Consider the following 27434-nt stretch of genomic DNA (forward strand, 5'->3'; position numbering starts at 1 on the left):
CCATGCCAGGCCGCCTGGGTCAACTTCCAGTTCTGGCACTTACTAGCCATGCGACCTTGGGCAGAGGCCGTAAGCTTTCTAGGCTTTCATTTCCCCACCCGTAACATAGAGACTGACACTGGGAGCCACCTCACGGCTTGTTGATGAGCGTCTAACGAGTCACCGCACAGAAAGCCCTGAGGTCCTGCTATCCAAGCGTTGGCTCCTGTTCCCTGCCAGGTGCTATTCCAGGTGTGGAAGGGTGACAGGCTCGGGGGAGGGAGACACAGGCATCACTCAGTAACTGTGCTGACACAGAACTGGAGAAGGGTAAATGCTATGCCCACGAGGGCTTTGCGCCGGGAGCGAGAACACACAGAATGCCTGCGAGGCCTAGAGCAGGAAACGGTAGGGCTCCTTCCTAAAGCTCAGTCTGACCCCAGAGGTGAGCAGGGGTTGAGCAGGAGAGGAAACAGCGACCTAGCAGTGACTTCCACTCCCCGCAAGCTCAGCCTGAACCAGAACTCGGAGCCTGAGACCCGCCAGGGGGCTGCTCAGACAGCGACACCGGCAGCAGGTGTGGAGGGGTCCCCGTCTCACCTGGGTTCCCGTCCTCATCCGAGTGATAGGGGCACGGATCCTCACCGCCTGGAGAAGCAGCACCTCCACCTCCACGAGGTCCTAGGGAAAGGGCTTTGGGCTCAGGCTGGCTGGGGCAGGGGGGTACTATCAGCCGACAACAGGTGTTTCACCAAGGGACCCCTCCAAACAGGGAGGCTCTTGCCAAGGCCAGCTTGGGAGCTGCGTGGCTGGAAGGTGCTCACGGATTGTCCAGCACCACCCTCCTCTTCCCAAGGCAGCCTGGTTTTGTGGGTGGCTCACCCCACCCAGATCTGGCCACCATTCCTCCCGTTCCCTTGGGGCTCCCAGCCTTGTCCTCTGAGCCCGCAGACCTATTGGGTGGAGTTGTTCCGGGTCAGCACCAGAGAGACGAGGGGGCGGTGACCGGACACTGTTCTTCTCTAGGTTGGGTGGCCCTCACAGGACAGGATTCCAGATGCTCCTGACCTTAAATCTAATGTGTTACTCTCTGTCAATGATCAGGGTATTGGGACAAATGCAGGATACAGATAGAGTCTGGTTAGAGCAGACTGTATACTCTCCTTCGTTCTGAAGTCTATACTCTTGTTAATCTGGTCAAAGATTAACCTTATCAGGCTTCTTTATAGTGCTATTGACTCTGTTGAACCCAGGCTACCAAAACCCTTAAGCCTTTTCTATATACTGAGCCCACCCTGTGTCTTGTGATACGGGCTAATGCCTGGCATATAGTAGGTACTCAATAAACATCCATTCTCTTCCTTGCCTTTGTCCCTTTCACTGCCCAGTCTCCTTCTGCCAGTCCTGGCCCATGCTTTGGCCATGGGTGCTGATTCTATGATCTGGTTTAGACAGATGAACTGGGAGCTTCTGAGCAGAACCCCCTACACTTTGTGGACACGTGGGCCTCAGGCTGAACCACTGCCTGCCTGGGCTCTAGGAGATGGATTTCAGATGGAACTTCTGGCAAAGTCGCTCCATCTGCCCAGGGGTGCCAGACCCTCCCCCGGTTCCTCTCCCACCCCACCCGATGAGAGACACACGGAGAGAGAGGTGGCCCAGCAAGGTCAGACCACAAAGAGAAGTGGGACGCCTGGGTGGCTCAGTCAATTGGGCGTCCGGCTCTTGGTTTCAGCTCGGGTCATGATCTCACGGTTGATGGGTTCAAGCCTCACATTGGGCTCCATACAGACAGTGGGGAGCCTGCTTGGGACTCTCTCTCTCTCTCTCTCTCTCTCTCTCTGCTCCTCCCCTCATTGCACACTTTATCTCTCAAAAAAAAAAAAAAATATTTAAAGAAAAGAGAGAGAGAAGTGGCTGGGAGGGAAATGCATGGCCGTCAGCTCCTCTGGCCATAGTTCCAGCCAGCTGCCATCTCAGCCACCTGGGCCCCCAGGGGGAGAAAAATAGGCTGGTTCCCGAAGCCCTAATCCTTTCTTCAGAAGAAAAGGAAAAAAAAAAAAAAAAAAAAAGGCAAGGCCTCGTTGGCCCTTCATCTTCTCCTCCAAGACGTCTATCTGAATCCCGCTGTATGCCACAGGGCAGATTTCACATTCCCGACACTTTGTCTTTATAAAAATCAATAGGTACAATCAGGGCATCTACCTCCACGATGCAAAAGGACTTTGTGGCTTAACCGGTTACTTGCAGAGACACTGAAACTCCGGCAAACAGGAGTAAATCAATGAACTCAATGTCAGATCAAAGTCAGCCGCAGGGAAGAAGGGCATATCTCCAGGGCAGTGCACAGAACCAGCTCCCCTGGGTGCCCTGTGTTCAGATGCTATGAGCTCATGGGAGCTCATGGACTCCTTCCAGGGGGCCCTGAATGCTGGACAAGGAGCAGGGTGACAGGGTTCTGAAAAGGCTGTCCACAGTCACGTTACACAAAACAATGCTCTTCTTAGAGCCCAGATTTCTGGCACAGTCATGTCCACGCTGCAGTCTCCCCTGAGACACTTCCACAGGGCACCGTCAGGGAGAATCCAAGCACTCTGAGCCCTGCTCAGGAGGTGGAAACCATCTCCCGTCTCCCTTCCGGACCCCGGTGAGGTCTCTACCCCCTGGGAAACAAGGGAAACTATCGGACTTAGAAACCGACTTTCACCCGCCTAGTGTCAGTGCCACTAATGAGGGGCAGGAAGACCCTCCTGGGGGGAGGACTCCCCTAGCTCGGCCTTCCATTGTCTCTGCTGATCCAGAAAAGCGCTCAGCAAAAGTCCCCGAGTCCAGCCGAGAGGCTTGGGGGATAACTTAAGTTCATTGGTGCGTGATTCAGGGTCTCCTTTTCTCCTGGAAACAGAACTCTGGGTCTGAAACACTACTGATATCCGATTGTCCACATGCTTAGAGCAGTCTGGCTACGCACGCCCCTGAAAACACACACTGCGATCCACGAAGCGTGTCGGAACTAACAGTAACCCCTTTTCCATCAGAATGTCCCCAAGCCCTGGCCCACTAGTTGTGCCTCAGGACTGTCGTCTGGAAACAGGGTAGCCGTAGACCCCCTGGGGCAGGGGTGCTGAGAGAACTAGAGGGCTGCAGGCTGCGTGACCATCATGCACTGGAATGTCCCCAGGGCAGGGACAGGGTTGGAGACCAGGCTCTGTCCCTTAAGGAGCATCTGGGGAGGGGCGCCTGGGTGGCTCAGTCAGTTAAGCGTCCGACTTCAGCTCAGGTTATGGTCTCACGGTTTGTGAGTTCAAATCCCACGTTGGGCTCTATGCTGTCAGCACAGAGCCTGCTTTGGATCCTCTCTCTCTCTCTCTCTCCACCACTTATGCGCTCTCTCTCTCAAAGACAAACATTAAAAAAAAAAAAAGAGCACTTGGGGAGACTCAGTCTGGAGAATTCTGAGCGATCTTGGGGGGGCCCCAAGTTGGCTAGGCTGGCCCTGGTGGGGGGTCAGGTGGCAGACAGGGGCTGTGGACTCAGAGGGCAGAAGCAGGACCCTCAGAGAGGGGTGTTCCTCATGAGCAGAGCCAGAACCCAGTTAACAGACTTCCTCCCCATCCCAGCTGACCAGCACCCCAGCTCTTGAGGGGCACAGTGCACCCCAGCACTTAGAGGGCTCATGTCCAGGGAGGCTTCGGAAGCACCCACGTCCAGTGGAGCCCATGCTCATTACCTGAGACACGATGACAAGCTTGCCGGTCTCAGCGTCCACGGCCTGCACGACCCCAGACACGGTGCCATTGCCGACGGCCAGCCCCCGCACCAGCCCGGCACTGTTTACCACGGCAACGGTCTCATTGCTGATGGAGAAGAGGATGTTGGACTGGGGCTGGGGGCCACCCTCCGAGGTGATCTGGAGTAGGGAGAAATAGCAGTGCCCATCAGCCCCCGCCTCATCCTCAGAGCTCAGGGCCCGGAGCGCCCCATCTTAGCCCTCTGGCGCCCAGGAGGGCAGGCCAGCCTGGAGCCAGGCAGGGGCCATGGGTGGGGGTGGGCGAGCACGTGGCCTTTGGTTCCTACCTGCATCATAGCCCCGATGATCAGCGTCACCTTCCTGGGTATCAACCTAAACGGGGGAAAGACCTGCGTGTGGAGACACAAGAGAGAAGGGGGCCATCGTGTTCTAAGCTCGCGCAGCTGGGCAGAATTCACCCCTGAATATTTTCAGGGAGGCACGGTGCCTGGACATCCCTCCTCTGTTAGAAGGGACTGGCGAGGGACTGGCGAGGGCCTGGGGTCCTGACCAGCTCTGGGGGGGGGGGGGCCTGAGCGCCCCCCCCCCCCCCCAGGATTTCAGCCCGCCCATGGGCCTGAGGATCTGTAGTTCTCAGGGGCATGTTCTGTTGTTTACAACGATGCTTCATTTCACCAGATGTGAAACCCCATGAAAAGAAAGACAATTTTATTCATGTGAGACCCCTGCGTAGAGCAGTGGTTCTCACGGCACGGTCCCCTGACCAGCAGCACCAGGGTCACCCGGCAATCATTAGAAATACACATTCTCCAGCCCACCCCGGTCTATGGAACCAGAATGAGGCAGGGCGGCGGGGGCCTGAAATCTATGTGTTAACAAGTCCTCCAGGGGATTCCGATGCACGTCAAGGTTTACATTCCAGTGCCTTCAAGATGTTCCGTTTCACTGAACTTCTCCAATTTCTACTGATAAATTGCCTGAGAATAGTGCTCTACTTCGATGCCCTCAAAACTTCTCAGATGAAGAAAGAGGGGTGTGGGGGGTCAAGGACAAGGCTGTCCTGGTCTCTGCAGCACAAAGAAGCCCAACACCATCGTCCTGCACCCCCCGCAGTGCCCGCCCAGCAGGAGCACAGGAAGAGCCTGTGCAGTGAAGGAGTGTGGCGGTCGGATCGGCCGAGGGGCTGCTTTGTGCATCAGGATTAGTCTCCGCAGGGCTGAGCTATTTATAGCAGAAATGAATTCTTCACCAGAAGAAAGGAGCCCTTCCTTCTAGAGGCACGAACCAGAACCACCAGCTCCTGCACAGTTTAATATAAAGTCTATCCGCCCCTGGGTAGACGAGACCCGTGGAGGACGCTGGCAGGAGGCAAGCAGCTGATGGAAAAACTTGGACGGGAAATTTTGGCCAATGGGGTCTGGGAGGCTTGTGTGAACACCTAATGCCACAAGACGAGTCCCAAGTCACACACTGAGATGACCGCGGGGTGCCCCAGAGCTCCCTCTCTCAGGACCTGCTTGCTCCAGGAGCTCACGACAAAAGCGCACTGCTTCTAAGGGCAGGTTCAGACCGACTGTCAAGATGGGCTTCCACACAGGAGCCTAAATCTGCCCACAGCTTCTACCCAGCCGCTCCCTTCTGGCACCAAAGGGTTTCAAGAGTGGTCTTCCACTCCCCGGCTGTGTGACGAGCGGCTCCCTTTCTCTGAGCCACATCCTGCCCACTCTGTCCCAGAGGGAGGTAAAAATCACTCAGGTCCCTCCCTCTGGAGCTGCCTCCCCGGATCCCCGGGACTGGTGATGGCTCCCTTTTAATCAGGGGACATCGCAGGGCATAGATTTTAACACGGTTTCTCCACGGCAGCTTCCTGGGCTACCCCCATAACTCCTGGCCCGCCACAGAAATGACACACTTCCCACCCCGTGCACGCATGCAGTAAGGGCTGGACTGATCCCACACAGGAAGGTGGGAAGGGAAACAGCTTTACCTCAATCTGCTGCGGGGCTGAGTTGATTCGCTGTCCAGCTTTATCACTCACGGTTGCGGTGAGGCTGGTCTGGCCAATGGCCACACCGTGGACACGGAACGTGGCGGTATGATTATCAAGGGCTTCATCGAGGGCCCTGGAACAGAGGGAAGGGCTGGGACTTCTCCCCTGGACCTGCCAGTCCTGTCCCTGAGATGCCTTCCTCTGACCCCTGGGAGGACTCACACCAACGTAATGATCTGGGAGGCTGCTCGGAGCTTCAGGTCCATGAAGGCGAAGTATTTGGCCAGGAAAGGCTTCTTGTGAAAGTCCAGCACCCGGACATATGCCTTGACCATCTTTCCAATCTCCACCTGCATCATAGGGGACAGAAACTCAGGGTAGCCTTTGAATGACCAGTTTCATCACCTACTGTACCCTAAGGCTTTCTGTGAAAGCGTCATCAACCTTAAACTCACAGACCTAGTTTGAACTCTGGACAATCAGCCAATCAACAGATGAAAATTAAATAAGTGCTTACTGCACACAAAGAGCTTTGGGGATCCTTAAATGCAAAAATTACGCTCTCCGCTCTTAAAGAATTAAGAATCTAGTTAGAGTGAACAGACACAGCCAGAATGGCATACAGTAGGAGTTCCATAAGTGCTCACTGACTGAACAGCTCACATCTGGCACCATATAATACATACAGTAAGAACTTTAAGATACCAAGAGTCAGAAATGCTTAGTGAAGAAGTAGAACTCTGATCAGCAAATTACCAGTGGAAGTAAAACCACAGAAGGAACATTTGAGGCGGTGTGAGAGAATATTGGCTTTTCAAGCACTCTAAGCTGCTCGAACATTCCCCTTTTAATTACTAACCATTCTCTCCAGTCAGGAAGATAGGAACCTGACAGCAACCCTCTATAAGCCTGGCTGCACCTCCTTCAGGTTTTCGCAGTAATAAAAATTCCCTGTTTACATTAAAGAAAAGCCTAGATCTATTACGCATTCCTTCTGCAAAAGCACTTGGCATAGTTCATTTTACTCATTTGCTGATGAGATTCCAAAACCCTCACGCTAGGGAGAAAATTCACCATCGGCAAGGGGTATGCCTGGCCGGTTAGTAACTACACCAGCTAGCAACCGAGAATCCCCAAGTCGGGGCTCAACGAGGAGACGACGTCGGGCGGGATTCGCAATTGAGCTTTACCGATGTCAACTGGCAGGAAGAAGTATAACCTCAGAGGTTGCTTGACATCACACACACGGAGCGACAGAGGTGAGACAACATCATAAGCTCAAAGCAACTTGGCGGGGTGGGGGTGGGGGGGCAGGGGGAGCTGGGTACAGGGACTCAGAAACAGGGCATGAGGAAGATAACTCCCACAGAAACACCGCTCTCCCAGCCTCTGTGAATCGGCAGCGAGGGGCCTTTTAGGGAGTGGCTACTGACCTTGTCAACCACACGGACGTACAGCTCCTGAATGTCCGAGACGTAGACATCGGCCTTCGCCGGGGCCGGGAAGGCCAGGCACAGGTCATGGATCATGATGGTCGACACGCCCGGGAGCAAAGGGAACACCTGGAAGGTTGGAGTGGGGCTCAGTCCTGCAGCTGCTCATGGCATCAGGCCATTGCCCATGGGACACCATCTCCAGGAGATGGCTGGGCCAGGGCTCAGAGGAAGATCCTAACCCAAACATTGCCCTGCCCACCCCTCGCCATGAGCCCCCACTGCCAGCCAGGGGAAGTGCTTGAAATGTAAAATGGTAGAACTGGGATGGATCCCCGAGAGCATTTACTCCAATTTATGAGAAGGAGAAAACGGAAGCTGCTTAAAGCAGGGCAGTCGATGGCCACGGGGCACAGAGCAATTCGGAGGTAGAATGAGGATTCCAACCCGGGATTTCCCAGCTTCTGTGCAGGTCACCTGCCTCTGCAGCTCTGGTGACAGAAGAGTGTCATGCATGACATAGCTCCTTTCCAAACAAACCTCTCACTCAGAAGTCCTAACCTGACCTTGCAGAATCTCAGAACCCGCAAAGAGACCACAGAGGCCACCACAGTCTCAAGGTTTAGCTCTGTGAGTCTCATTCATCTCTGCCTCAGCCGTGCTTGAAGTAGAGACCTTGTGAACATTCCGAGGAGATGGACACACCCGGGTTACTGTGTTCCGGTCTTCACTGCAAAGACCCCCCCCACCCCCAATTTTAAACCTCCTTCTTTCCCTATCTGCTTCCTGGGACCACACGTTCAGAAGCATCTCTCCCCAAATAAACCGCACCATAATCACTCTCCCACGCTGTGGATGCACTTGCAGTGATGTGTCGTATTGTTTAGGCATGTATCTCAACTACGTGGTCTGGGGGCTGGGCAAGTGGGGTAAGCCACAGAGCTGGTGGGTGAATCCAGAGCGGTGCTTCCTGTCTCTAACCCTGGCTTTGCTGCCTGCAGCTTGTGGTGTTACAGTCATGGGGGGCGGGGGATGAATGGTTCAGTGCTTGCAAAGCTAGAATTTCAATATCAAGAACCAGTGGGGGAAATAAAAAGCAGATTTCTGACCCTAATGAGATAGCCAAATATGATCACATCATATCCAGGTTAAAATCCTTCAAAAAATGGGGCACCTGGGCGACTCAGCTGGTTACGTGTCTGACTTCAGCTCAGGTCATGATCTCACGGTTTGTGGGGTTGAGCCCCACGTCAGGGTCTGTGCTGACAGATCGGAGCCTGGAGCCTGTTTCGGATTCTGTGTCTTCCTCTCTCTCTGCCCCTCCCCTGCTCACATTCTGTCTCTGTCTCTCTCTCTCAAAAATAAATAAGCATTTAAAATTTTTTTTCTAAATCCTTCAGAGACTGCCCAGAGAGTGAGTCCAAGTCCTTAGCCCATCCTGGAAGAACCTGGCACGAGCTGGCCCTTGCCCATGGCTCTAATGTCACTGTAAACCATGATCCCTCACCACTGTCAGGCTCCAGCCACAGTTCTGTTCTGTTCTTCAAAGCCAGCTAGCACCTGCCTGCCTGCCTGCCTGCCTGCAGACCACACAGTCCATCTTAATGATCTGGGGTTCTTCCCCTGCACCCTGTCTTCACCTGCTGGCTCCTGCTCATCCTTCAGGCCCCTGTTCAAGCATCCTTCCTCAGAAAAGTCTTCCCTGACCAGACAGCTAAGAGCTACCTCTGTTCACTTCTCCTAGTGCAGCTTTACTGCATATAATTTGGCCATGATGGAGACCGTGGCCTAGTGTCCATCCTCCCTCAGGCTGTCTTCTCGCCAGCTGTAGCCTCAGGGCTGAGCCTGGCACCCGGCACAGTACCAATAAACATGTACCAATCAGGTCAAGATCCAGGATCACAGCTCTAGGTCACTGCAGTTATGGCAAAGAAACCTGACTTTCCAGCTTGCTTCCTTAGCTTCACTTTTTGCTTTGCTAAAACCTAGAAATTCTAGGGAAAAAAAAAAAAAGTCTGCAAACCCCATGTACCCTCATCTCTTTGGGAAGTGCTGTGATCCAACTCCTTCAAAGCACATATGGGGAAACTGAGGCCCACTCAGGACGAGAACCCAGCCTTGGAAGGGCAGCACTGGGGAGAGAACCCAGGTGCCCAAGCTCCCAGTTCAGGGCTCCTTCTGCCACACTCTGCCAGAGCAACTAAATTGGAACTGTGGGCAGGGGAGGAGGGCGGGGCCGGCCGGAAAAGGCCAGAGCTGAGGCAGGCCCCAGCCCCATTAGCAAGCTCGGCCAAGCTGGAAACCCTGCCGGTGTCATTGAGCTCAAGGGCACATCAACCCGGATGAGGCGTGCCTGAGTTATTCCACACGATGACTTAGATTCGATTAACAAAGATCCCGTGGTGGAAATCACACTCGCCTTCCAAAGCGATGCCTGTGCAATTTGAGCCATTGCCACACGAGTCCGGAATTAAATACAGGCCGAGGAGTGGGGTCTGGAAACCAGGGGCCTCCAGTTTTGCCGAGGACGATTCATCCTGGCTTATTCTCTTTCCCTCAACGGAAACTCATTTAAAAACTTGAGAGAGAAATGAGAGCTTTCTTTGAAAGCCTAACGCGAGGCTCCGATCTAATCCTCCTGCAGAAGTTATTGCTGTCAGGACCTGGCGTGCCCTTCACAGCGCGAAGAAATTACACGTTGCACTGGCTGCTGAAAGACCCACACAGGGGAATGCACGGAAAGCTTTCTCGTTTTCTTTTTTTCTCTCCTTCAAAAGGACCATTTTGCACATTTTAAACAAAGACGTAAAGTGGCGAGGGGAAATCAATTTGTCTTCCACTTGATTTCCCAGAGGCTGGAGGTCCGGCCACCTTCCGGGTGACAGACGCAGAGACGCTGCGTGGCCCGGCCGGCCTGCCTGCTGGCACCCATCAGCTCGCCTCACCCCCCTGAACAAAGCTTTAAGGGAGAGAGTTCACCAGGCCCCTTGGGAGACGAAGAAGCTGCTCTGGGGGAAGCGGGGGGACCTGCCAGGCAGCTGGAGGCAGAGTGGGGGCCTGCCTCACTGCAAACTCTAGACTGTGCACGTCTGTTTCTGCAGGCATTCTGGGTCCACTCGCTTCTTGACCAACATTGAGGCACGAGTATGAAAGAGAGGAGGAGAAAAATCCAAGCCCAGAGCGAATTCTAATTTCCAAGTGTTGAAGGTGCCACCTGAGAACTTCAGCGAACACTGAGCCCAGAGGAAAGTCCTGTCATCTCTTCAGAGGCGATGAATGCGTTACTGCTCATTAAGACACTGTCAGTGGCACCGGAGGCAGCTTGTGAGTGGGCTGGAGCCATGACGTCTACTTGCACCCGTCAGGCCCCGAGGGTCTGCCCGCATCATCCCGGCTCCTCGCTTCCCTGGGCCCCCACACACTTCAGACTTGTCCCTTGATGGGTAGCATTCATAGAAGAGTAAGGACCCTATAAATATTTCCACACGTCACAGGAGCCATCAGCTCCCGCTTCCTATTATATAGCGTGCTTGTCAATGTTGGGCGGTGGGTCAGGCCGTGCCACACAAGCACTGGGGTCTGTGCCCCCGACTGGATGCCATCGAGACCCCAAGGGGGTGACCACGAGCCCATGAAGATCACAGACACCGAGAAGAACCCTGGCTTGGAGGCTGGGTGGAAATCCAGCCAGGGACTCCATCCAGCCCTATGCCTTCCTGCAGGGCCAGGACTGGGACGGGTACCTGTGTCCATGGGTCACACTCAAGGGGAAAGCAGGACACACCCAAGTTCAAACCCTGAGGCTCGCACCTGCTACCCGCCTCATCTTCCTTCCTGATGCGCTTCCACAGACGTACAATGTCACCATGATCGGCTATGCATCACGGGACCAAGGAAATGGGCAGAAACACTGTGGCTCATGAGGTGTTCCCCACGGACTCCCAGTGCCTGGACCGGGACCAGGCCCACGACAGGCACCGATCTTTGTGAGATGAATGCGTTAGTTAAAGGTACAAAGTGCTTGGCGCACAGTAGGGCCTTCCCCGCTGCTCTTATAATCGCATGATTATAGGATCCTTCTGTTGGAACGACTTGGTTTGAAATATAAAGAATCGGTGAGAAGAAAGAAACCCTGAGTTTAACTCGGGTAAACACTCCTAGGGGCAACCCAGCTAAAACTGAAGCGAAGGCCCCTTGCAGAGTTTCAGGGGGTGTGAGCAGAATTCCGCACAGCCCTCCATGCATTGTGTGGACATTAATAGCCTCCACAATGGGCCCGGTGCATGAGCTCCGCGGCTGCCTTCCAGAGACAGACGCTCAGAAGCCGAAACACACCCAGAAGCCATTCTTGCATCCCGAATGTGTATCAATAGGAAAGAAAGAAACATTTTCTATGAGCTAATTGAAAAACTCCTGTGGGCTTTCTTGTCTCTGTGATTAAGGGAAATGAGAATGTTGCTAATTAGCAGCTGGAAAATGCCAAAGAAATGTGTAAACGTCCTTCAGAAACAACCGTCTGAGAGAAGCTGCTAGGATCTGTCACAGATTGTCAACGCTCCGTGAAAAACTTCCCCGGCAGGTTGCAGAAGAGGCAAGGGGAACCGGATCCCAATCTCCACCTCGAGGTGCAGAGGTCTCTGCACAGGTGATGGGAAGCAGAGACGCCAGGGCTCAAGGTGCCTTCAGGACACCTTCTGGGGCAAAAGCGACTCTTGTAGGGCCCGTCACACGGGCTGCTGCTGGTACGTCCCATAGTGTGCTAGACTTGTCCTGTGGGATGTCTGCAGTGGGCACCGTGTCCCATTCCATAAGGGCCACGAAGCAATGAGACATGCGAGCAAAGGGCCAGTCCACAGGCAAGAGAGAAGGGCTATAGCTCTACTATAGCCCTATAAAATGCCTATAAAATGGGGACATTAATATTTGTCTTGACTGGAGAATCCTAGCATCTGTTGCTGAGGGGGACTGCACAGGGCACTGCAGAATTGTAGGACTGAACAGGGGCTCACAGGTCGCCTGGGGAAACTTGCCTCTGATGCTGAAATCCCATCTCTAGTCTTCCAGACAAGGGTCCCAGCTCCCATTTGGTTGCCTCCAGAGACGGGGCACTCACTAACCTACAGAGGCAGCCCAGTCCAACACGGGCTCTTCAAAGCATTTGTTCTTGGAGGAAAGTTCTCTCTCTGGCTGCAGGTTTATCCTCAGGGCTTACTCAAAACGTATGGTGCGAGGTAAATATGAGTAAAGGGGTCCCCAAGTATTGTTGGCACTGTGTACATTTTTCTGAACTGCAACTTCCCTCTTCTTTATTTTTTTTAATGTTTATTTTTGAGAAAGAGAGAGAGCGAGCGAGCACGAGTGGGGAGGGGCAGAGATAGAGAGGGAGACAGAATCTGAAGCAGGCTCTAGGCTCTGAACTGCCAGCACAGAGCCCGACGTGGGGCTCGAACTAGTGAACTAGGAGACTTGAGCCAAAGTTGGACACTCAACTGACTGAGCCACCCAGGGGCCCTGAAACTTCCCTCTTCCTGATAACAGGGGAGTTATTTTTAATTTCCAGAAGTAAAGCAAAGCAAGGCATATCTCAAACAGTCAGAATTATTTACGATTTGAGCTTTTCCTTTTAATATGAAGGATGTGACAGCAAACACTCATTTACATGGCAGGAGGGATGGCCAGGGAATTATTCTTTCTTTTATAAAGGGAACAAAAATGCTCAGGGGACAGCTTCCTATGATCTCGGGCTTCTAGCAGCACACATTTATTCCCAGGTGCTGAGAGATCGTGTTTTCTTGCTCTGATTTACGGCCACACACCTCAGAGGTCCTGCCATGTGAGACTGTGCCTCTGAGAGGAACAGGAACATTATGATGTGTTTCCTCACCCTTCACTGAAGGGCCATACCAGGGAAAAGCGTCCTCTCCACAGACAGGTAAAGACCAAGGCCGACCACTGGAAGAATGTAAAAAAATGTAAAAACAAATAACAAAAACAAAAAAAACCCTCAACTGTCCTCAAAAGACCCAAGCCACCAAAACTGACTCAGAAAGAAACCATGTGAATAGGCCAATAACAAACGAAGAGACTGAATTTATAATCAAAAAACTACCCACGAAGGAAAGATGATGGCCCAGTGGCTTCACCGGTTAATCCTACCAGACATTTAAGAGTAATTATTAGCGGGGCACCTGGGTGGTTCAGTCAGCTGAGCGTCCGACTTTGGCTCAGGTCATGACGTCACAGTTCATGAGTTTGAGTCCCACATCGGGCTCACTTGCTGTCAGCTCAGAGCCCGCTTCAGATCCCCTGTCCCTCTCTTGCTCTGCGCCTCCCCTGCTCTCTCTTTCTAAAATGAATAAACATTTATTTTTTTTTTAAAGAGTAATTATTACCAAGTCTACGTAAACTGTTCCAAAAACAAGAAGAAACACTTCTAAGCCATTCTGTGAGGCCAGTGTTACCCTGATACCCAAACCGAACAAAGAAATCACAGAAGAGAAAAGCACGGACCAGCATCTCTTCCGACTCTTAACGACACAAACCCGCCAAAATATTAGCACACGGAACCCAGTTCCATATAAAAAGAACTATGTGTCACGACAAGTAGCGCTTGTCCCAAGAATGCAAGGTTAGTTTAACATCTGAAAGGCAACTAACGCCATTCATCATATCAACAGAATACAAAACAAAAAACCACATCAATATTTCAAGAGACACAGAGCATTTGCCAAAGTCCAACACTCTTGTGTGTGTGTGTGTGTGTGTAAAAGCAGGGAGGAGATGGCTCAACTGTCCGGGGTTTCTGTTTGAGGTGATGAAAACGCCCCAGAACTGACTGTGGTCATGGCTGCACCTGCCTAGGAATGTATTAGACACCACTGAATCGCACACTTTAAATAGGTGGGTGGTATGGCATAGGAATTATACCACAATATTAAGCTGCTGTTAAGAAACAACAGAAAGGGGTGCCTGGGTGGCTCAGGCGGTTGAGCATTGGACTCTTGATTTCAGCTCAGCTCATAATCCCGGGGTTGTGGGATGGAGCCCTGCCCTGGGCTCTGCACTGATCATGGAGCCTGCTTGGAATTCATTCATTCATTCATTCATTCATTCATTCATTCATTCTCTCTCTCTCTCTCCTCCTCTGCCCCTCACCCCCCCTTGTGTGCTTTCTCTCTCTCAAAAACAAAAATAAAAATCTTTTTAAAAATAACAAAAGGCCACTAGAGGCACACCGCAGCTGTCCCTTAGAACACAGTCTCTGCTTTCCACTCTGCCACAGTCCCCACCACCCCCTACTACTCCCTGACACTGAAACTAAGCCTCTCCCACACTTCCAGGTACGTTCCTCATGGGAAACCCTGCTCATGTCCCTCATTTACTTTCCACCTATCCCACTCCAGAGGCAAATAATTTTGTGACACCCGTGTCAAGATGGTGAGTGAATGCAAACCGAGAAAAGGACCTCTGGAGCCACCCAAAGGCAACAGCACTGTGGCAATTTAATGACACGACTTAGGTGTCATGTCTTTGTTCTTGGCCGCCTACATTTATGACTTCTGGTAGTGGTCTGATACGTTCTCTGACACATTCCGTAGTGAGTTTATTTTAAAGGAAGTTCAGTTTTCACAACTGCAAAGATAACTCATTGTGCAGATATGCAGACATTTAGGATACTGGTGTTTGTTTTTACCCTTTGCTACAACTATAGGGCTATTTAAAAAAAGAGAGAGAGAGAGAGATTTAAACAACCGAAATGCTCTACAAAGAGAGAATGGCTAAGTACAAATGATAGCATAGAAATAATCAGCCAGCCTACAGAGCAACACGGGGGGGAAAAAAAACTAAGGGTATAACCAGTGACCAAAGCAGAATACTAAATTCTTCCATATCACAGGCACAGCTAAGTCAATATTTGCAAGAATAGGAAGAAGGTCAAGAAAGGAATATGGAAAAACACAAAAAGCAGATACATCTTTCAAAAGCAATCTTCCTGGGGCGCCTGGGGCAGCTCAGTCGGTTCAGCGTCCAACTCTTAATTTCGGCTCAGGTCACGATCTCACAGTTCGTGGGACCGAGCCCTGTGTTGGCCTCTGTGCTGACAGTACAGAGCCTGTTTCCCACTCTCTCTTCTCTCTCCCTCTCTCAAAGTAAATCAGTAAACTTTGTTTTAAAAAAAGCAATCTTCCTTACGGTTGTCAGACTTGTGTTTATATGATAATGTTTTAATTCAAAGACTGATTGACAGGAAACCATTAGCTAACTAAGAGTGTGGGTAGTTTGCAGAGAAGGAACAAAAGTCACAAATGATGGAAGTTTCGCGAACAATGAATCAGGGACTCTAAAGACGTTACAAGTCGCATCTGCTGCCATTGAGCGTCTGCTTCTGACACAACCAATCTGATAACCACAAGGCCACCAGACGAGGGATGACAAGGACGGTGGAGATGGGCCCGTACTCACCGTGGCCACGCCCCTGGTCTCCTGGTAGGTCACCTTGATGATGTCTGTGGTGCTGGTGTTGAGGAAGAAGTAGCCAGAGCCTTCTCTGATGTGCAGCTCAGCCTGCAAGGAAGGGTGGGCCTGGGTGTCGAAGGCGAGGCTCCCCCGTGGGTCACGCCCAGGTGGCAGGTAGAAGGGACCGTACCTGCACATCGGGGTGGTTGTAGATGGTCACCTCTTCCGGGCTCACCCTCACGTCCTCCACCAGGATGAGTTCTATGGAGGCCGACACAGGCGTGAGAGGGTCGTGCTGAAGGGGTGAGGCAATGCTATTAGATCCAAAGGCAACGGCCCAACCCTGGCCAGTCTGCGGGTCGCCCCCCCCACCGACCCCTGCCCTGAAGGAGCATAGAAACCCCAGGTCCTGGCGTCACCCCCAGGGCACTCATTATGTTGGGGACATAAGCCCCAGTAAAACCATCATGTTTCAAGCCCAGCTTAGAGGACACATTCCTTTGAGGCAACCAGAATTCTGCCACGGCCGGTGCCCCACCCCAGGTGGCTCGGCCCCATGAGAGTGGTGATTCCCACGCACTTCAGGAAAGTGGGGGTGCACAGCAGATGACCTGCTGCAGTGCCCTGTGTGAGGGACAGGGACATGGGCAAACAGCATATAGGTGCTGAGAGGAGGAGGCGTGGAGGTGTCCTCACGGGGGGCTCATGGGGGATGCAGCACAGCCCTCACTCCCCTGGGTGCTGCCCGTATCCGTATGCGAAGCTGCTGCCTGTCCTTCCAGGGAGACTGCTGGACCCAACCCGGCCCTGTACTCACCTGCTTCAGCACCCGCCCCCGCCCAGCCCTGTGCTAGCCCTGGGGGTTCCACAGTGGTCCTCAGGCAATGATGCAAATTTAATCCAATGTCAGGATTACATTACAAGGGACAGTAAACGAATGGCCTGTGTCAGTGCGTAGGACAGGTTGTGAAGGCGGCGAAGGGCCAGGTAGGGGCGAGGGGGGTGGGGGTGGGGGGGACTCTCAAATGAGCAGACACCCAGAAGTGAAGGCGTGAGCAGTACTGCTAGAGAAAAGCCCACAGGCCAACGAGCCTAAGTGCAGATGCCCTGGAGGGGGAGGCCCGCGAGGCCACCCACAGCCAAAGGACTCCCTGTGCAGGTGGGGACAGACAACCCAGGGCTGAAGCCACCAGGGGCGTAGGTGTGCTCCTTCAGGGCCAGCCTCAGTGCCGCTCCCACTGGGGTCTCCACCCCCTTGCTCCCCATTTCAAGCCCCATCTGCTGGAACTTAGGGTCCCTTGGAACCCCATCCCACCCTCTCCTTCCAGCCATTATCTGCTGCCTTCACCCCACTCAAAACCCACCTTGGTGTGGGTATCATTCAGCAGGACCACTCTTGGGGAGCCCTTCCATGCACCCATTTGCCACCCAGGAGCAGTGCCTCTGCGGGGGGCCCATGAGATGCCGGGGTGGGGAGGCTAGGGTCAGCGGGCCTTGACCCAAGCATACGCAGACGATGGCAACAGTCTGTATGTGCAGGGGTGTCTGTACCATACCAGGGGGCGCACAGGGGGATCTGAGGCCTTGGGCAGCTACTGTGTGCCCAGGGTTCAGGGACTGCTTCCCAGAGGCTGACACTGTGGCTGAGCCTAACAAACAGGAAGTAAGGGAGTGAGGGGACAGCATTCCAGGTAGCGGCGACTGGAGCTGCAAAGGCACAGAAGCCCGAGTCACCTGGGCACAACCTCGGGCGGGGTCTGAGGTCAGGGCCACGGGTGGGGGACAGGGGGAAACAGGCTGGACAGACGAGGCTGAGGGCTCCCAAAGCTGTGCACCGGGGCCTCGAAGTGACAGGGCCAGACTGCCTGAATGCCAGGCGTGTGGGAAGGCGCTCGATTCAGGGATGGGTTAGTGAACAGAGGGTGCGACCCAGTAAAGGGGCTCAGGACACTGGGAGGCCGGACAGGATGCGGGCAGACGCGGGGGCCTCCCCGCCACCGGCGGGCCTGGGGACGTACCGGCTGCACCACCCTGGCCGTGCTGAGGTGGGACTGCTGGTAGCCAGTCGCGGTGGCGGAGATGGCTGTGGTTCCCGACGCCTCGTGCACCGAGATGGCCTGCAAACCTGAGTCCAGGAAGAGGAAAACGGGTGTCGGGTTTTGCCCCCTGCCTCCCTGTGATTTGCAGTCTTAAATCTCCATAGTCCTAAACATACATCACTGAGTCTGTTTAAACTGCATGCACCATAAGAGTTAGTGGGCCCTGAGCAGCTTCGGGGAGCTGTACGGGACTCCATGTGTGGCTGCCAAGGGGTCTGTGAAGGCAGCATGACTCAGAGCAGCACGGGTCCCAGAGGCTGGCTGATCCGTACAACCGGGGATGGGAGACTCACCTGCCGTGCACCCTGAGCCCGTGTCCCCATCCCTGAAATAGAGATTCATTCCAGTTCCTCCCTCACAGAACGTCTGTGCAGGATCAAAGCAGAGGAGTGAACTTGCTTCCTTTCCGTTCTGGATAAAGGGGAGTACCCAACGAAAGCCCCCAGCAGCCGCCAGCCCTCCTCAGCACCCCTCTCGTCTGTCTGGGGTTTCACGACACCCTGTCCTCCTGACCTGGGTCGTCGGGCTCACCACCCAGCTCACCGTGCAACTTCTTCTGGCCGCTCCCATCGTCCCGGGCCACCAGCTGCATGGGCAGGTCAAGGTTGATGCTGGCCAGCGACGGCCTGGTCGACTCCCATTGGATGTTCAGAGAGCTGAAGTTGTCGAATCTGCGGCCCTGCTGGTCGTAGGCGGCCAGGTCCAGCAGGGGGTTGCGGTGGCTGGAGACTGGAACCTGCGAGAAGCAAAAGTCAGACGTCATGGCCGAGCCCAGGCCTGGGCACAACCACTCTTGACCATGCGGTGCACCCTGAACCTGGCTGACTGCCTTCGGAAGGGCTCCCGGCATCCTGGCGATGGAGGGGGGCAAGTCACTGACTACTGCTGTGCAGCAGTCAAGATGCTTCATACGCTGGTCCAACCTGGTGTCTTAGTCCACCCCGTGGTCCTCTAGGGGGGACCGGTTTGCCCTTTCAAGGAGGCCTTGGCGATATCTGAAAGCATTTTTGATTTTTATGGCTGGGTGGGGGTGCAACAGGCATCTAGTGGGTAGAGGTCAGGGATGCTGCCTAACACCCTCTAATACACAGGACAGCCCTCAAGAAGTAAGGATCTGGCCCCAAAGGTCGGAGTGCCAAGGTCAAGACACCCCGCCCTAGAGCCCTCCCCCAGCCAGGCTGCTCTCTCCTTCCTCTCTTGGCCTCACCTTTCCAAATCCTTGCTACCTCCTCCCTGCCCCACCAAGCCCCTCCAAAAGGAAGGCTGCCCCCACCTGGGTTTCATAGGAACACCAGTTACAACCTCCAAAATGTTCCAGAGCCATTCGGCTTGCAAGGCTCCTTGCAGAGCCAAGTTCTCACCTGATCCTTAAATATCCCAATGAGATGGGAGCTGTCATCCCTATATAAAGGGTGAGGAAGCAGAGTCCCAGGGAAGGAAAGGAACAAATAAAAGGCAACTCCGAGAATGAGTGGCACACCCTTCGGGGTTGAGCTCCAAACCCTGAATTACTAACCACTCTACCATTACCTCTTGCTCCCCAGGCAAACCCGCCCTGGGCAACCCAAGCCAAGTCGCCCTCCTTCCTCCCAGATGCTGGTTCATCCCCCACCCTCCCCGCCTCCTGGCAAGGGGGCAGGTGGGGCAGGTAGTGAAGCAGGGACCCTAGGTACATAGGCATCCGCGTCCCCCTGCCTGGCCTGGAAGCTCGGCCTGTCACCACCCCAGGCAAGCCAGTGGAAGTCACAACAGGACCCACCTCCCAGGACTCTGCTTTAACCAAGGGTCCTATGAGACCATTTGCAAGAGGTCGGCTCACTGTAACAAACGTGCAGGCAGGGACACGGGCAGTCATGCGCAGTGTCCCCCGGGGTACCCACCGATGCACACACAGGGCCAGGAGCGAGGACCGCACTGTTTTGGCCTTTGCAAGTTAGGAGTGACCATGTCACTTGCTTTGACCCGTGAAAGGTGAAACGGGACTTGACAACAATTCCGGGGGGAAGCCTTAACGGCCAGAACACAACCCGCCAGGGAGTGCCGCCTCCTTCTCTCTGCAGTGGCACCCAACCACGTTCACCACGCCCTGGAAGGATGGGAACAGCGACATGAAGCAGGGACCCCCGCCACCACAGTGCACATGCAGGATGAGCAAGAAGTGAACCGTGCTGTGTGAATCCACCGCGATCTGTGCTTATCTGTTCCCGCAGCCTCGCCTCGCCTCGCCTGTCCAGACTGATGCTGTCACCGAACTACCGACCAGCACCATGAGGGCTCGGCCACAAGTCCTTCTAGCTCTCTTGCCCCCAGAGAACACCGAGCCCAAGCACGCTGCAAATTTTCACTGCAGGTCACAGCCCAATCAACTGGGGATGCTGGCTTCGGTCAGGAGCTACAACCACGGGCAGGGACGGGAGTGGCCCCACTCTTTCCCCGAGATGCGTCCTGGGTGGGAAGCCGATGCCCTTCCCTCCCCCTGTGCTCCCAGGGAAGGATGTTAACAGTCTGCTCCCAGCATGCTTGGATCCTTCCAGTGGGCATCTGAGGGAACAGCATCATCCCCATTCTACAAATGGGAAGGCGGAGGCTCAGAGACATTAAGCAAGTTGCCCGAGGTCACACAGGTTTAAGGGTGGAACACTGTTGGTCTGGTTTTAAAGCGCACAGGCCTCCCCCGTGACTGTGCAGCCTCCCCTGACCGTGAGGCCTCTCCCCGGTACACCAGTCAGGCTCCATCCAAGCCCCCGCTAATCAATCTCCTGGCACACGACGGGTGCTCAGCCATAGTGAGCTGAACACAGGACGACCCGTGCAGAGGGCTGGGGTCAGGCCGGAGTCTGGTTCCACTTTGTCACTCTGACTGGTCAGCTCCATTCTGGTGTGTGGCCTCGCCAGTAATTTACTCAGCAAACACGTCTCGGGTGGCCTCTGGCTTTGGAGAGGTATAAAATTAAATTGATACTGTACCCAGGATGCATGGCAGGGATACAGCTTTCTGAAGGTCCCCTAGTGAGATCATAAATCGCAGGGGCCGTGCCCGATCGGCTCACAGCTCTGGAACTCCAGGGCTGATGGATCACACGGCAATTCTGTGTTTGAAGTCCATTATTTCCTGGCAAGCGGGATCTACGACACACGCAAGCCAATTCAGAACCGTGCTCTGCTGCCTTGACTGTCGTCTTTCCGTCAAGAGAGACAACCCCGCGCTGACCCAGAGGTCACAGCCAACAGACGGCCAGACACGGCTCACTTGGCAAATGCCCGACGTGCAAAGACAGGGAAGATACATATAGAGCTGCCTGGTTTTTTCTTTGAAAATAAGAAGGTTTGACCAGCCTGGGGTTCAATGGGCTAGAGTCGAGCTGGGCAGACCGTCACTATGGAGGGGCACCTGCTCTCCAGGCCTGCACCACCCACCCCCCTACCCCCAGGCCCCTTTCTTCAGCAGTGCCCCGCTTGGCTTCTCCAGACATTTGAGCCTGCAAGAGTCAGGGCCAGAAGGCACAGGGACACTGGCATGGTGTGCATGTTTCTGTGTTCATTCATCCATCACATTTACTGAGCTCCTAGCATGAGCTGAGGTCTTTTCTAGAGACTCGCAGAGAATAAGATAAATATGTAAGTTCTACAGCATTAGATGATGTGCAGAGCTTGGGGGCAGGGGAACAGGGAACTGGAATATGAAATGTTGAGGGAAGGGAGAAACTTTAGGTAAGGTCTAAAGGCTGAGTACTCCCTAACTGCAAGGGGTAACATTTGAATAAAAAACTGAGGGAGGCAGGGAGGGAGGCTTGGGGACACAGGAGTAGAGAGAAGCCAGAGGGACAGTAAGTTCCGGATGCATGCAGGGCACGTTCTGGTATGCTCAGGGTATGACAGGGTGTCCAAGGACAGGAAGAGCAGGGTGGTGGATTAATGGGGACCGGAGCTCAGAGACTACGGGTTATAGAAGGGGCTTGGCTTTTGCTCTGGGGGAGCAGGAAGCTGTTGGCTGGGTCTAAGCAGAGGAGAAGGTTAAAGTGTAACATTTACCACTCACGCTTCTCCCCTACAACCCTAGGGGACCGCTGTCACCCATTGTCATTCAAGGAGGAATTCAGGCCCAGCTGTCAGTGCCTACTGATGTCAGCTGCTGTCTGGCTTGTGACCTCACACTCGGTGGACCAGCAGAGCAGCTTTTCCAGAAGAGTCCAGACTTAGCAGGACTATACTCTTTATAAAGAGGTAATTTGTTAATACATAAAAGTATTGGAGTGCCTGGGTGGCTCAGTCAGTTGGGCATCCGACTTCAGCTCGGGTCATGATCTCGCAGCTTGTGGGTTCAAGCCCGGCATCGGGCTCTGTGCTGATGGCTCAGAACCCGGAGCCTGCTTTGGATTCTGTGTCTCCCTCTCTCTCTGCCCCTCCCCTGCTCATGCTCTCTCTCCCTCTCTCAAAAATAAATAAACATTTAAAAAAAATTTTTTTTTAAATACATAAAAGTGTTTTAAAATGTGACCCTTTCAGGACATTCGCCTCAACAGCCCCCAAAGTCAGGAGGCAGAAAAGTCCTGAACACACAGATTTTCAGCTTGGGAATGACAGCCACCTGCTCCCTTCCAGTAACACGCAGGCCTGAGCTAGGGGTAAATGAGGCGTCATGGTAACAAGCCTCCAGAGGGGCTCTAGGCTCGGGGCCAGTTCTCCTCACCTGTCAAGAGGGAACATGGGTGCCCGGCCCCCACGGGGTAGGTGGGAGAATGCCCCGACGCTGGGCACAAAGCATCCCCATTTGTAACTGATGCTGTGGAGGCACTGACCCGTAAGGGACCGGCATTGGGGGCAGTAGAGGGGCTCACACGCCCATGTGTCTCTGAGCTGAGCAATCAGGAAAGCCTGAGAGAAGACAGAAGCCCACCAGAACAGCAGGAAGAAAAGCCAACTAAACTCGCAGGGGACATGGAGGCCAAGAGTCACACGCCAGACAGGCAGGAGTGGTCCCAAGTCTTAGACACTGGAGTCTGGGACCTCCCGCAGAGCATCAAAGAAATGCACTTCAACAAAACACAAAGCCATCCTCCTGCTTCACCCACGGGGAGCCAAATCCCAAATCTCTCTGCGGGTGGTGGGAGAGGCTGCCCACAGAAACAGCCTCAGAAAGCTTCCGTCAGGTGCACAGAGGAGATGTGCTGAGCGCTCTCAGGGCAAGCAGCAAAGAGGTGAGGGGCTCCCATCCCCAGAACGGGGCCCTCAGGAGCCACCAAGGCAGGGGGCAGCTGGACATGCCTTGGAGCGGGGGGGGGGGGGGGGGGGGGAGCTGATCACAGGGCTGGGGCCAGGAGAAGAGAAGCAGCTGCGAGGACCAAAGAGGGGGCACTAAACTTGGGAGCCAGGCGGATGTAGGGCCTCTGGGACCCTGCCCACCTCTGGGCCTCATGGACAAACTCATGAAGGGGATGCAATGAGCCTGGCCTCACAGATGGTCCGGCGATGGGGAATAAGGCACACAGGTGAGAGCTGTGTGAGAGAACACACAATGGTTCTGATTGCTGCGTGGGCAGCAGGGATGCAGAGACCCCAGGCTAATCTCAGGGCCTTTGCACTTGCTGTTCTACCTGCCCGGACCACCCTTCCTTCAGCTCTTCTCGGCTGGCATCTCCTGACGAGATGTGCCCTCCTCACGGAGGCCTTTCCTGGCTCCACCTGAAGCGGCCTCCCGTGGCAGCCGTCCCGCACCCTGCCTCACTTGCTCCACGGCACTTCCCACCTTCTGTCCATCTTGCCTACTGTTTGCGGGCCTCCTGCTCTTGCTGTCACCTCCGTGGGGCAGGTGTCTCCCCAACCAGAGCACTCTTGTATTCTAGAACCCCGAGTTCTGTGCCTCACACTGAGAAGGTGCTCAACAAATACATGGTGAAGGAATGAAGGGAAAGAAACCTGCCTAGTCTCCGCCTCTGTGAAGGGGCTGGGGGCTGGGGCTGGCTGGGAGGGTGTCCGTACCCCTGACCCTGAACAGCAGGGCTTCTAAGTCCTCCACATCTGTCGCCCGATCTCTGGGTGTCCTGGCGTGGAGGGCTAGACTGGCCAGAAGCCCAGGTGCTCCAGGCCCGTGGGTTCACCTTCCAGCCCCGCTCGTCAGAAGAACCCCAGAGTGACTTTCTTCCCCCTCCCACATTTACGTTTGAAACACAGCCCCCCGATTCGTAAAAGCCGGACAAAAGCAGGCCCCGTGCACGGAGGGGAGGTGGCACAGTGCTGACCCGTCCTCGTCACCACACCCCCGCCACCCCCCGCGAGAATTGCCCACTCACCACCTGCTTGTTCTGCTGCAGCAGCGGGCACGACAGGTCCAGCTGGGGGCTGGCGTAGACGGGCGTCAGGGTGAGCCTGGAGGGCGGGGCGCAGACGAACTTCACCACGGCGGGCTCCAGCGCGGGGAAGGGGTTGGTGACACTGGGCTTGTTCCCCACCGAGAGGGCGATGACCTGGCGGGGCACAGGAGCACTCAGGGTCCAAGTGCCTGCTCCACCGTGAGCCTGGCCTCCCCACCCAGCAACCTTGGACTCGGTTTGCTGCTCCGTAGAATGGGAAGGTGAGAGCTACCCCACCAGGGGGTTACAAAGGTCCAGTGACATACGTGTGGCAGCGTGCTCTTTCAACCTGCGAGAGGCCTTCCCGCAGGGGCTCTGATGCCCTCTACGAATGCTGGCCAAACACCGCCTGCTCCGTGAGCCAGGGAGGAGGCGGATCGGTGATGCCTTGCAGCTGCGCAGGACCCTGCGAACACCTCATAGTTGACTGAGCGAATTCACAAGCCTGTGGGTTTTCTAAAGGAGGAGCCCACACTGACTTTGGAGGATTCGTCACAGCAAGGCGCAGGTGTGGGAGGGCATGTGCCAACGGACAGAGGCCTGCATGGCAGCTGGACGGGAGAAGGGCCGTGGGGGGCCTCGGCCTGCACACCTTCCTTCTTGAGAGAAGCTCGGCTGGCCGCTGCAGAGGCCAAAATTAAAGGTGCCAGAAAAGAGGGAAGCTTGAGTCTGCTTTGAGAGCTGGGGCATCAGAAATCAAGCCCAGGCCCGAGTTTTATGACCGCAGCTAACGGTCCATCCCCAGAGAGTGCCCCAGGCCCCTGCAATGACACGCACTTTCTTTAGGACACGTGGTCCGGCCCAGAGCCCCTCAGCCTTCCTGATCCCGAGACAGGACGGAGGGCGGTTTCCATGCTGCCCTGCAGGCTCTCGGCCTCCACCCCGACACCCCAAGGAACTGAGGCACACGGGAGTGGAAGGGTCCCGGAGGCGCCTCTGTTCAGAGGCCCAACCCCTACGGCCCAGGGGGGGATGCGGATGAGCAAGCCGAGTCAGGGAGAAGAAAGCTCTCTAGCTTAGTTCTGGACTGGGTGTATCCTCATGGTATTATTACATTTCTTTTACTTATTAGTTAAAAAAGACAAAGCCAGCGGGAATCAGGGTCTTTCACTGTGCATCTTTTCTGCTCACACCAAGGGAGTCTCCGTGTGGCAAGCTTGGGGTACCCTTATGAAAGGGTACCTTGGGGGGGGAGGGTGCATGTGTGTTTTAACACCAGCTGACACTATTACACATGCAAGGGGATTCTCCACTTCCCTGAAGACATGTGTTCTCTTTCTTTTTTTTTTTTTAATGTTTTTTAAATTTTATTTTAGAGAGAGAGGACACAAGAGTGGGGGAGAGGGGCAGAGGGAGAAAGAGAATCTAAGCAGGCTCCATGATCCGTGCAGAGCCTGACATGGGGCTCGACCCACGAACCTGGGATCGTGACCTGAGCCGAAATCAAGAGTTGGATGCTCAACCGACTGAGCCACCCAGGCGCCCCTCTCCTTCTTTCTTGGGTCACGCTGGCCTCCCACCCTCTTTCTGTTTCCCGGCTCCAGGGCACCCTGTGAATGGAGGGCTACATCCCTGCTAGAAGCAAATTGGTGGGCGGCCCTGAGCCTCCGGAGGGCCAGGCACAGGGACCCGATGGGTAAGCTGCCACCCCGTCCAGCCCAGTCCTTCACACAGGGGCTCTGGTGTGGCTCTAGCCCCAGGAGAGTTTGGCCACAGACGTGTTGTGTTTGGTCCACCCAGTCTCCTAATTTTTTCGGTTTTCATTCAGCATTGTGAAAAACAAAAATCAAGAGATTTCACAGAAAAAAAAAAAAGAAGAAAAACTACTGGGATTCCTGGCTTATCCTGAAACACCAAAAACAATCTGCCAAATCTGGGCTGAGGCCTCACTCGTTTATGATATCCGCCTGAACCCCGGAGGCCTCTGACTGTGACCCCCGATCTCGTCCCATCCTCTGATATGGTGGCAGGAAACGATGCAGTCCAGAGAGACAAGAAGTCCCCCCACTAGTGGAGAGGGAGCTGAGACTGACTGGCTCTAGCAAAGCCGCCATGTGTCAGGAGGGTCCCAGCTGCTGCCCCCAGACCAACCTGCCTGTGTCTACTCAGTCCTTCCACCTCGCTGATCCTCAGTTTGCCTGTCTGTGAAATGGTGCTGTGAGCACAGCAGGGTACTCAGGCAACACGACTCTGCACCCCTCTCCCTCTGGGCAAGGTGGGTCTAGGGACAGCCATGTTCTTACCTGCTCGCCCAAGGCCTGACAGGTCACGAGGATCCAGTGTTGCTGGTAATTCCGGGAGGTAGAGGGCCCAAAGAGAGCCAGACTGATGCTGTCTGTGTCCTCAGAGGTGATGTTCCGGAAGAATTTGGAAGGCTCGAGGACCCAGGGTCTGGGACCTCCTTCGAACAGCATCTCCTTTGAGGAGCCAAGGGTCACCAAGGCGACGGAGGAGGGGTCAACAGCCTGTGGGGGGGGTGAGGGGGAAAGGAGAGGCAGCATTCCTCTGGGAGGCCTGTGCAGGTGAGGCCTCGCCCTGCTGCCGACTCGCCCCTGCAGAGGTCAGGCAAGCCCCAAGTCCTCTCTGGAACTCAGTCTGCTCATCAGCAACACTACCAGGACTGTTGTCAAGATCCAAAGGCATAGGAAGGCTCTGGGAAGAACTGTGTCCTCACTCTCTGATATGCCGCTGAGGGGAGGGCTAAACAGACTTGCCTCTTCTGTAAAATAATCAGTAAAAGCCTTGAAAATACCCACAGCACTTGCCCTGGAACCCAGGAACTCCTCACCTGGAATCTAACCTAAACAGAACAGGAAGGACAGAAACAGATTCACCCACAAAGAGACGTTTGTCACACTATTACCTACAATAGCAAATCATAGGCAACAATCTGAAATCCACAGTGCGGGGCTGGGTAAATAAACGTGGTACATCCACACAATGGGAGGTTCCACGGGTCCCCGAGGCAGCATTTACAAAGAGCCGGATACAAAACTGACTCCAGTTTGATCACAGCCACGTGGCTTTAAAAAGCATAAAGCCATCCTACAAAGAAACACACCAGAAGACGGAGGGAAATGCAGGCAGCCTGTCCTTGCTGGCGGTTTGGTTCCTTCTTCCTCTGCAGACTCCCCCACACTTTCTACAACGTACCGATAAGCTGTGGGGGAAGGGGAGGGGGCAAGACTTTTTTGCCTGTTTTGTCCCCAGCACTTAGAACAACAGTGCCTGGCCCATAGTCGGTGCTCAATCATTATCTGCTGAAGGAAAGAGTGAACGTTAAGTCCTAAAAGTACTCAACAAATAAGGACAAAGTAAAATAATTTTTTAGGAGCGTCTGGGTGGCTTAGTCGGTTAAGCGTCCGAATTCAGCTCAGG

General features: G+C 54.4%; 1 protein-coding gene across 4 annotated transcripts in view; it reads right to left on the minus strand.

The window, feature by feature from the left end:
- NUP210 (nucleoporin 210) overlaps window positions 1-27434 on the minus strand; it is a 108233-nt gene that overhangs the window by 23774 nt on the left and 57025 nt on the right. For 3 of the 4 annotated variants that reach the window (XM_027042742.2, XM_053218888.1, XM_027042744.2), the window contains 12 exons: window positions 26300-26521; window positions 23997-24170; window positions 18250-18442; window positions 17626-17732; window positions 15798-15902; window positions 15614-15715; window positions 7151-7279; window positions 5940-6067; window positions 5715-5850; window positions 4054-4116; window positions 3707-3886; window positions 580-660 (listed from right to left, as the gene is read on the minus strand). In XM_027042742.2, coding sequence (XP_026898543.1) covers window positions 580-660; window positions 3707-3886; window positions 4054-4116; window positions 5715-5850; window positions 5940-6067; window positions 7151-7279; window positions 15614-15715; window positions 15798-15902; window positions 17626-17732; window positions 18250-18442; window positions 23997-24170; window positions 26300-26521 — 1620 coding nt within the window. The remainder of the gene's footprint in view (window positions 1-579; window positions 661-3706; window positions 3887-4053; window positions 4117-5714; window positions 5851-5939; window positions 6068-7150; window positions 7280-15613; window positions 15716-15797; window positions 15903-17625; window positions 17733-18249; window positions 18443-23996; window positions 24171-26299; window positions 26522-27434) is intronic. The other variant, XM_027042743.2, reaches the window with a different exon arrangement.

The sequence above is a fragment of the Acinonyx jubatus genome, chromosome A2, assembly GCF_027475565.1.
Source record: "Acinonyx jubatus isolate Ajub_Pintada_27869175 chromosome A2, VMU_Ajub_asm_v1.0, whole genome shotgun sequence".
Taxonomy (NCBI): domain Eukaryota; kingdom Metazoa; phylum Chordata; class Mammalia; order Carnivora; family Felidae; genus Acinonyx; species Acinonyx jubatus.